This window comes from Buceros rhinoceros, unplaced genomic scaffold (genome assembly GCF_000710305.1).
Source record: "Buceros rhinoceros silvestris isolate BGI_N320 unplaced genomic scaffold, ASM71030v1 scaffold11363, whole genome shotgun sequence".
Lineage (NCBI taxonomy): Eukaryota > Metazoa > Chordata > Aves > Bucerotiformes > Bucerotidae > Buceros > Buceros rhinoceros.
The window spans coordinates 8,813-20,239 of record NW_010401996.1 but is presented as its reverse complement, the minus strand read 5'-3'; the positions used below and the strand labels follow the sequence as shown (position 1 = coordinate 20,239).

General features: G+C 36.4%; 1 protein-coding gene across 1 annotated transcript in view; it reads right to left on the bottom strand.

Annotated features, from left to right (window-relative positions):
* Positions 1 to 254: 254 nt before the first annotated feature.
* The window catches only part of LOC104490238 (A disintegrin and metalloproteinase with thrombospondin motifs 6-like), an 18,215-nt gene continuing 7,042 nt past the window's right edge, over positions 255 to 11,427 (bottom strand). Inside the window, exons 3-5 of the mRNA XM_010132499.1 lie at positions 7,565 to 7,741; positions 6,178 to 6,334; positions 255 to 909 (exon numbers count right to left, since the gene is read on the bottom strand). Of these exons, the coding sequence (XP_010130801.1) occupies positions 800 to 909; positions 6,178 to 6,334; positions 7,565 to 7,741 (444 nt within the window). The 3' untranslated portion in view covers positions 255 to 799. The remainder of the gene's footprint in view (positions 910 to 6,177; positions 6,335 to 7,564; positions 7,742 to 11,427) is intronic.

The window sequence follows — 11,427 nt, the reverse complement described above, 5'->3', positions numbered from 1 at the left end:
CTATCAGTGGGAATCTCAGCTTCACTTGTACAATAGTAAGACGGCTATAAAGCTGCAACAGAGATTTAATTTTGTTTCATAGCACACTTGTATTTCATGCACCACTGCAATAACTGTTGCACCTCTTAAAACTAAGTCCCTCACAGTTGTTCTATTTCGTATAGCTTTATATATGGCTCACAGCAGTGTTCAGGAAATACGGATTACTCCAAAGGGAATTAGGTGGGATGAAGGAAAAATAACTTTTTTTTTAAATTTCTGAACTTTAAATAACATTTCCAAGTTCATTTTATAATTTAAATTGTGGTGCTGTGTTGTGAGATAAAATAGTTAACAATTTTAAGCTATGACTTAACATTTTTTTTGATTCTTCCTTACTTCCATAGTAGACCAAGTTATAACAGCTACATTTTAAACAGTTTTAAATACAAATGGATTCAGTGTCATTGCTAAGTCCACAATAAAGTTATTTTAATGGTCCAAGGAGGTAAACAGACTATTGGGTTTAGTCAGAAGAACACAAGTGTTCCACAGTAAGCTATTCTATACATGTTGTGTGGATCTTTCCAATTTGGCATGCCCTCCTTATACTGTGTCCAGCACTTTGGATTAATAAATCCCACTTCACAGAAGTTAAAATAATATTGAAATCCTGTCAGCTGGGGCTGACCAGTGGTTACATTTTCCACAGGGTAATGCATTTGCAAGGACGTCAATTTCATTCCGCTGTGTGGCCCTCTTTGATGGACACTCTTCCCACAATGATAATAACAGGGCACATTCTTGAGCTTTCTGTGGGTCAGTGTCCTTGGCAGGTCTTGCAGCACATCTGTCTGAAGTATGCTCGACTGCAGAACTTGAACTTCAGCACCAGTGGGCAATATGCCACTTTGTTCACATCTTTGCACTCTAGTAATAAGAGAAAAAATCAGAAATAAAAGTACAAAGAAAACTTGATATTTAACATGCTGCTTCTCTATCCACCCACCTTGCCCTCTCTGTAACTGCTCTTTCTAGTCCAGACTAGTGCACACAATATATTTTGAAAAGCCATAAAAATGCTCGCAGGTGTTGTCTCCCACATATTCAGAAGTGTGCCCACTTTGTTTTGGAAGAATTATCATTTATTGGGATAAATGACCACTTTAGACAGCCTAAGAAATGTGAGTCATTTTTCTTACAATACTTCTACAGCTCCTTTCTCAGGAGTTGTTTTATCCATTGATGAGAGGTCATCCAAAATCTACCATGATTCGCACTATTTGGTACCATGCCTCTGCATTTGTAAGAATCCTTGAAACAGAATGTGCATTGCAGCTAACAGAGGTGGAGGAAACAATGAGTATTTAGATGAATAAAGACACCAACAGTGTGAGTTCAGTGACTGGACTGAATGGTGGATTATACTTCTGGCTTGGTTCCACACATCCACAATTTATTGGATGGAAAAGCCATTTTTATGCATGTAATCGACATGTAAGAGCTTTTTTTTCATAGCTGTGCTTTCCCTATATGCTGGGCTTACTGCCTCAGCAGTCGTCGTCATACTGGCAGGTAACTCTCCAGGAACGGAGAACAAGAGTTCAACCTCAGAGAGGAAGGATTCCTTCTTTTCCATGCCACACATGTTGTATCTAAAGCGACTTGTGGGTGTACATTACAGGAGCACTGCTGCAACACGGTATGGTTTCCCTTCTGTCTCAATTTACTTTCTGTAGAAAGAAGGTGAAAATAGGAAATGGAATAGTTTGATCCATGCCGAGTTCTTATACTGATATAGCTGGAGATTACAGCTGTATCTGAGAGCTCAGGGGTTCGCTCAGGTTCTACAATTCAGATGTTGCTGTTGCAGATTTCCTCTGCGCTGGCATGAATATTGGGGTAAGATGCTTGACAGGGATTTTTAGTTAGAAGATTTGCACAACTCCTTCCAGATGGATGTTAAAACAGGACTTTGGTTTCACATGGAGGTAGATGGAAGAGATGTATATGGCAAAAAGTAAACCCCACAAGTGAGAATTACAAAAATTAAGTGATGGAACAATGAAAATAGATTCTTTTCTCAGAAAATTTGTCTCAGAAGAATACTGTCATTTTTTACTCTTTTAAGGTTGCACTTGATACTGGCTTCCTCCTACAATCTTTCTCAAATTACAAAAGCTATAAAGAAAACATGAAGAAAAAGGATATAAACTAGCAGTACTTTGACCATTATTGTATGTTGTACTGATATGACATCTAGAAGTGAAGACTGAAGGCCAGGATGCTGTTGCTCCAAGGCCTAACAGAACAACAGTCCTTGACTCTGAGGTGCCTGTAAGCCAGATATGAAACAGACACACCAAACAGGTAAGAAAAGAAAAAAATTGCGAAACAAACACGGTCAGCATGTACAATCATCCAGCTGTTCCTATTTGTCTTCTTTCTACGTAAAATCTCCTAGCACACTATTTTCACTCTGGAACAGGTATGTATGGACAGTGTGTTTATGCTGCAAGCATAAACTACAGTTTACAAGCTACTACAGTAGCAAGTTAAGTGCAGATGAGGATTTTTAGTATTGGAACCTAGGAAAGCATTAGTGAGGGTGAACCTCAGGGTCTGTACTGAACTGTATTTCTGATAATGGCAATATGCATGCTTTCAGCTCAATAAGGAGAGGTCATGAAATGACTTAAACTTCCTTTTCATTAACACAGATATAAGTGCTTTCTTTGTCATTTTTTTACTCCACCTACCCAATGTTTTCTGTACTACTTCGCTATTTTTTTTTAATTCTCAATTTGGAAACAGAGCTGGATGCCAGAGAAAAAACATTGGGGGTAGCTGGTTGAAACAGCCATATTTCTCTATCAGAGACCACAAACAGTCACTGTGTTCACTTGAGTTTCAAAAATTCTTTTCAAAAGAGGTCAAATACCTTCCAGAAATATTTCAGGTTCTTCTGTTTATGAAGATTGGGAATATAGGACAGACGGTGAATTATAAATGAAGTGAGGAATAAAAAGGTTCACTTGATCTTGATATTGATGGGTCAATCCCAAAAACAACCCTCACACACATCGTATTCAGTTAAATACAGGTAAAGCCACTAACTGCATTTTACTAAACATGGGATTTGAAATTATCCTATTTCATGATTCCTTAAGCTACGCTTCCTCTTTATTAAAACTGGACCCTGTTCAGCCAATGCCATTTGGACAGCAGTGAGACAGTATTCTGGAAGTTTCCCACAACCTCTGTTTTAAAAATTAGTTTTGAAATAGATATGGTGGCTGATGAAGTACCCTATTCTTCATAGAACTGTGGTTGAATGGAAGAGGTTTAGCAGAGCCTTTTTTGTTCCTAGTAACTACTGTTAATACGATCCAGCAAGCCACATGTATTAAACTCTCCCTTCCTGAACTTTATGTCTAGATCAGTCAATGTTATGATATTCAGTATCGCATTACAGTAAAAAAGTCATAATAATGTCACTGTGCCTTGAGCTAGAGAGACTGCAAAGACGTATCACACAAAACAGAAGGAAAACTAAAACGACATAAAAATAGACAAAATTGCTTTTCAGGTAAAGTTTCGGATGGCCTTTACCAGTCTTGTTTCAGTAGACTATATATACTTAAGAGAATAAAATAATTCTGAACACATTTCAAACCGTGTGGACATGCTGCCTGTAGTTCACTTCCAGCAGCAAATGCAATGCTACCCTCACCAGAGGCAGCCCATCAAAACCTCATCAACAATACTCTAAATCATCAACAAAGAGTTTAAAGAAAATGCAGAGCTAAAGCAGATGTAAAATATGACAAGATGTATCATAACTTTCTCCTACTGTTTCTGTACTCCCAAAATTCTTACTCCTATTTTATGTAAACAACCCCTACTCTCCCCAGGAAAGTGCTTCCAAACTTTACCAGTATGATTATACCGCAGAATGGCTCAGGCTTCCTCAAAACACCTATATTCTATAACCCTATATCTTGGGTTAGCAAAATTAAATCGTCCAGAAATCGCTGAATGGGTTCCATAGGCTGCGAGCACCAGAGTTTGGCAAATGAAGGGAATCAGGAGTTTTGCTGGGATTTGAAACAGAAGAGCAATCCCCTCAGCTAGTCTGACCCTTCCGCAAACCAATGACTTCTTGCTGAAGTTGGTTTCACTCCACAATGAGGCCAGAACTAGGCAGTGCTACTAGGTGGCACGTGAACAATGTCTCTGTTTAAAGGTTAATACTTCACTAACACAAGAGATGTCAGCTCCTCTTGTGTCTAAGATGATTTTTTAAAGAAAGAGAATGTGCAATCCATGCACATCATTCTGGAAATCCTCAGGCTGTGCTTCTCATATTCAGTATTTAAGAGCAGCTCCGTAATGTGTATAAATTAGAATATATATTTAAGAAATACTTGCAAAAGTACCGAAAAAATACCTCGAAGACAAATTTTTTTGTCTAATTCTGGGATAAATCACATTATTTCATAGATTATAGCAAGATTCTTCTGAAAGGATGTAGGTATTTCAAATTGTTTAATGAACTCTGAGATTACATTTATTTTCAAGCCATGTGAGCCACCTAATTGCTTAAAAAAATAATCAGTGGTTTCCAGTAAATACCTTCGATGTCAGACATAAGCAAAAATGTGATGCTAAGTGGCAACTTGTTGTGAAAGACTGAAAGAGATCTTTTTCCCCTTTGTTCTTCCTAACTGTGCTAATGAGACTTCATGGCTGTCAGTAAGGAGCTGGCTCATGCCTGGCTCACTCAGTAGAGTGCAGGCCAAAGACCTGAAGTCTTTCTGGAATACTCTGTAAGAGATTTCCAACATCTTCTATTTGTGGATCCCCCCAAAAAGTGTAGGTCCTTTAAAAACACCATTAGTCACTGTTCTGTTATAGTCAAGTGCACAGCCACCCAGTGTACACAGATCACACAGAGAGAAAACCCCTGACTGTATTTATCTATAGAAGATTGCCATATTTTCCTGATAATATTGAAAAATGACAAATGTAATGACTATAAATATGACCTTGTCAACTTGAAATTAAGAGGAGACTGGGGCCTAACCATGGTAACTTATAAGTACCTTATTACCTTCCTTACATTGGAAAAAGTCAGCATTTGTGTCTTGAAATAAAAATGTCATTTACTTTGAGTTTTAAGGGGCAGAAAGATTCCAGGATTGATAATCATCACATAAAGATTATTTCAGAACACTAAACGTAAAAATCGGAATTAAAACAACCAAGGAAAATTCTATTACGAAGATTTTTTTTTTAAATGACAACAGGGGATGATAAGCCTCTATTTAAAAATTCTCATCAATATATTATGGTGCTCAAATACTGAATCACTAGTGAATATCTGGGAAGATTTTAGTATGCTCTGATTTCATCACAGACATCTCCATTCGACAAACTTATAGGACACCTTTGACTCTATGGCGTGAAACTGAATGGATACAGTAGGCATTGAATGAACAACAAATCCAGGCAGACTGTAGCATAAATTTACCTTTTAAAAAAAAAATTAAAATCAGAGAGGTTGCTTTATGTAAACAGGATACTAAACTCCTAGTAGTTGGAAAACCTGTGTAAAAGATACTCCATTATATACTGTGCAAAGATTAGTTATGTTAAAAGGAGCACTGTAGTAACATTGTTGTCAAGTACTCAAAATTACAGGAATAACTGTTTTAAAAGAACTATTACTGCTGTGCAAACTTTCTTGATTTTTGAACGTGTTTGTTTTTGTGATTCTTTATTCCTTTTTCCCTTCCACACAATATTGATTATTTTTGCCACTACATTGTTATGTTAACCACTGATGAAGCAGGTAGAAGGTCATGATGAGAAGTATATCATGTACCCCCTGAGATGATGGACATTTCCATTGAACCACTGAAGAGACTGGAAAATTAATGACACAAACCAATAGTATTACTTTCCATGACCTAGGCTATACGTTTTTAAGGCTGCTTTTTAAACAAAGAAAGTCTATTTAGCTTTTTATTGACTTCAACTTTGAATTACAATGACTAATTAGTAAATAATTGTAAAAAATGTATTGGGTCTGAATAAATGATGTCATATAGAGTTTAATTAGTAAATTAATGCAGTAATACTGACCATGTCACATTACTCTTTCCAGAATAATTTATTTTAAGATAGCAAACTTACCTTCTGTATTGGAAATGGGAGTACTGTCACATTTACTTTCACACTGTTGCATCGAGGAAGGCCTAATCGATTCTGGACACTCACTGGATGCCTGTCCGGTGTATGAGAGGCACTGTACTGTTCTCATCTGTTGCCCAAGACCACAGTGTGCAGAACACTAAAAATAGGAGAGATAAAAAAGTAAAACCACTCAGATCCAACTACTAAATACAAAACAAGATAACAGGAAAGCAATCAGGAATGGTACACATGCACAAATTTTAAAGAAGACAGGCATCTGAAGAGATCTGGTGAGTACAAAAAATCACTTTCATAAAATAGTTCAGAATTTCTCTTTTTTGACGGTATATGTGAGCACTTGTCTTTCAAAGAAAATAAAACACAATGCTATGTTGGCTCCCTGAACAGTTCAAATCTGAGTTATAAGAAAACAATTCACACTGCTTCACGTATTGTGCCTGAATTTAAGTGCATGTTTTCAAGAGAGAAATAATCACTTTAGAATAAAGAAGAAAAAACAAGGAGAACAAGAATTCAAAACTGCTACAGGACTTTTTTTAAGGAAAAAGACAATTATCTTCCAAATAAAAACACTTTCCTGTTTTAAAACAATTTTTAATTTCTCTAACTAAACAGTGGTTCTATACAATATCAATTTAAGATAAATGGGCATCCATAAAAGCTGATTAGACTGTAATACCACGGATTATTGTCTCCTAGTCAGTTAAGCTAAAGTGTTTTATTCTCATTGGTGGCAAACTACTCAGCAAGCTTAGAAACTGAAACATCCATTTACCATTTTTAAAACAGGCCATTGGTCATAACAGAGACGCAAAAACGTAAAGAAGGAAACTCTGTATACCCTATTTAGAAACACTGCATAATAGCAGCATAATTCAGCCTGTTCTGTAACTATTTAGCCCCCTGTCTAGTAATGCAGCATATTTTATGTAAAGTTATATAGATCTCACAGGTTTTTTGGTGGACGCCTGTATCTAATCTACATCTACATCTATATTGAGATATCTTACTAACACAGGACTTGGCTTATGTATTTCCTTCATGTTTCTCAAGGAAGTTAAATGTGTTTCAAAAACACTAAACCTTGCAACATTCCTATATCCCGAAGTCCCAACTGTAATAAAGGCTATATAATTTTTAAAAAATGCATTCAGATACCCATCCAGTAGAAACTAGACTACTGTCAGCAAATTCTTTATAGTTCAGCAGCCAACTGTCTTTCAGCATCACATTTCAATCTGAGACAAACAGAGGAGTTTCAGTCATCGGAAACATTTCTTGCCCATTTCCAGCAACCTCTCATCCTTAGAAGGTGCTAATGTGTAGGGAGACTAACAGTAATAAGTACTTATATGAACTACGATACCTGTCCCCAGTCTCCAGCAACCCAGCGAGGAGGAGGACATCGGCCTAAACTACAGCGGATGCGGACTGGCGGCTTGCTTTCCTCTTGGCACTGCGTAGCTGCAAAAGTTTTCAGAAGATCGCTACTTTTGCACAGAACAATTCGGTGTTTGAATCCTGGGCCACACTTTGGTGTACACTGAAAAAATATTTATATAAATGAATAATTAAAATCTCAGTAAAAAATGAATAAAAGTGACAGAAATGTTACTACGGAAACAGAAGAATATATTTGTGCTCTCATCATTAAGCTATAACCACAGGTTTTCCAATATGATAATCTAAAAATGTTTAGAAACACAAACAAGCTGACGGATGATTGCTTTATTAAGTTCATGTTTTTATAAGATTTAATTTGATTAAAGTAGATTTCCTTTGCTATTTATATTTAGGCTGCAATTTTACTATTTACTTTTACATTTAAGAGCCTTAATAATAGGTTTAAGAAAAGCACTTTGCTGCGAAGTAGAAAGGTTTACCACATGTAGCACTACTGTGAAATAAACTTTGAGTATGTATTTCAGAAATTAAAAGTAGTACTCTCTGTTCTTAGTAAGACCTTAATACAATCCTTCTCCACGTCATTTACAGACTATTAAGCTACAATGAACACACTGAACCTCTATAAACATATGGGAAGATAAATGTTTTACCGGAAGCACAGACACCAGCCTATTCAGGCTGTACTCCCTCCTACAATGCATGCTTTTCTCTCCTTTCCTACTTAGTCTTTTTTCGCATAGTTCTCATTTTTCCTCCTTTTATCACCCCTCTGCTCATTCTAGCAGCAAGCAGATAACAAAGGTGTATCTGAAAAGCAGCATGTTTGATGACCTCTGCTCTTTCTCCTCTTTCTTCACATTCATTCCCTCAGGCTTCTCCTTTCTTTTTACTACTGAATATTAACTAATTTTACATCAGCACAACTGCAGAATGGAAAGAGACAAATGCTAACAAAGCTCAAGACCTTATCCAGATCCCTCTTTAATATCTGAGCAGGAGATTTTACAAGTACAGTTTTAGATTTCCCTATCGGCATGTTATCCCTTACACCATAAGCATATCTGCAGTATTTGGACTAGAATCAGTTTCTGATAACATAAACGTTACATACAGATATGGTCAAACTGTCAAGAGTAGAATGACCTTTCGTATGAAAGCAGCTGTAGAGACAAAACATCATCTGGGAAATAATACTTTGTGGAACTGAAGCAATATTCAAGAGGTCACATGTCAAAGGCCCTCCACACATCCAGGTCAGTATGTAACAGGGGAAAAAAGAAAAACCCCCAAGATTCACTTTCCAAAAAGTTACTTGAGTCATCCAAACTTCACTGTTGTAAGCCTAATTCTGAAGCACCTCTGCCTAACTTGAAGAAATGTAAAAACAGTTCCACAGTACTATCTAAGGTATCAATATTCCCTATATATACGTAAAGGTTATATATATGCCTCAAAACAAGATCTTTAAGAATATGTCTCAGTGGGAGCCACCTAAACTTGTCAACACAGAATGGACAGGTTCATCCTAAACCTTATCTACACTTAGATTTAGCATCTGCAAAGGGCAAAGGGCTGCAAAGAAATGGGTCCTCCATTTGGAGTTTCTAATCCAGAACTGCAAAATTTCCTTAAAATTTAACCTTTCATTTCTGATCCTATTCTATCCTTTCCTGTCAAGGTACTGCCCCCTTATCTATGGTAGTTCACTGTTCAGAATTCTGATATAGAATAGCCAGGTTCACTTGTCCTCATACTGAGGGGGCTTTAACCTTAAATCTTGTGAATGCTACATACCTGCCTACTAGAAAACTAGGGGAAGGAGGGAATCAAGACAAAAAAGATACCTATCTCTGTGGCTGAACTGCAAAAAGTATATGCATGCTAAATAGAGAAGAAAAAAAACCTACAACTATGTGAGGGTTTTTAGCATCATGATCATGACTCCTCAGTTCTGGTCCAAAATCCATGGAACGTTATGTATATTTTCTCCCACAAATATTTCATGTAGAAGCCACGACTTTTAGGCAGGAACTAGAAGCAAGTGCCCCTTCCTAGCTGAGTGCTTAGAAATCACTTGCATTCAATCTCTTCTTCCCAGTGGCTGCACATTATCTCAAAAATAAAAGAAGAAAAAGAGACAAGATTGAAAGGATCTTGTCAAGAATGCCAAAACCCAATGTCCCTACGCTGTTTCATAATCTCAAGAATTGCATTAGCAAATAAGCAAGAGTTTGAGGATAGAAATTTGAGTTTACATGCACCCATTTTCTGGTCCTGCTTGAAGACACGTTCTTTTATCTATGTCTAAGGTGCCATCTGAAAAAAAAATCTTTCAGCTACTGGTACCAGAAGAAAACACCATCCACTAAACCCCCATTTTTTTGGGGTCATAGTCAAAATTCCACTAAATAAGACGGACTACACCCCGTCCCCAGAAATGAAAGTGAAGTAAGGAAATAGGTTGCCTACAATAATACTGAATCACCAGAAATAAAACGCATCTGCATAATTTAACAAAAAATGTATGTCTCCAAAGCAAATGCAAGACAAAATACCGAGACAAGCAAAACCAGGGAAAAGAGCCTAGCATTACTAAGTGCTTCTAGAATTTTTGTCTCACTCAGTGGAAGTAATGACTAACAGTAATCTGAATGCAAAGTAAGTGTCCTATTCTGATAAGGTTCTTCTCAAGAAACCCTTAGCTTATTTTTTACCAATTTATTTTATTATTGGGAGAAAGATAAAAGAATTAATTTACAGTAGGCAACATAATTCAGTCTAAGCTCAACTACTGCAAACTGTGAAAAATTTTATGACAAAATTGAAGTTACATGAGAATGACTACATTCCACCAGGCAAGAGACTGTTAGCTTTAATTAATATTTGATAAAAGCATTTTTTACATTCTCCTAAGCACCTTATTTAATCTCTGTGTTTATAAAATGTTCTTTGTTTTAATTTCTTGCTGATTATCAAAGAATAAAAGTAAAATGTAGCTATATTGATGCTCAGCAAGTGCATTAGCATATGAAAGAGCTCTGTTCAGTTTGTGCATCACATATTGCTGGTTTCAGGCACGAAAACATAACTTTAGAACTCGTGCTCCAGAGAAAAGTAGCATGGTTTGCCATAGGTTTCAATGGAAGCAGTATTCAACTCTTTACTTTTGAGTTCACTCTTGTTTTCATTTTCATACTTTTGTCAGGAAATCATATACATCCACATATATAAATGTTCATATGTACGTTACTATAGGGATTTTAATACATTATTTTTCTGGAAAAAAGAAAAGTTATTTTTCTCATAATATTAAAATAATATCATCAGCCAAAACAGTTTGCCAAGCTACACCAGGCAAAATTCATACCAGAAATAATTTGGCACTTTTTCACAATCCTGACTAAATATCATTACAACCAGAAGTTTAGCAGAGCTTGAATGTTTACGTTAGAATTATTTTGTTCAAAATTGTAACATTCTCCTGCTGCATGGAAGGCTGGATACGAAGGCTTTAAAAAGTTGTTTAAGCTTCTTATGAGGATGGCAGTGTAATAGTTCTAAGGGTGATACATTAGTGAGCAAAGTCTTGAGAGATAGTTACAGGGCAATAGTATATAGGCAGTATGTATCTATGGCTCTGAATCTTGTCACATTGATACTATTTGAGTAGTTAGTTGGTTCTGAGATGAGTTAGTTCTGATATTCCAATTGGAAATAAAGTACTGCGACAACGGATGCAACAAGCTTACCAATTACCAATGACACAGATACGATATGATAGAATCTTCAACTGAACATCCCTTCCCACTCATCCACTCTTTC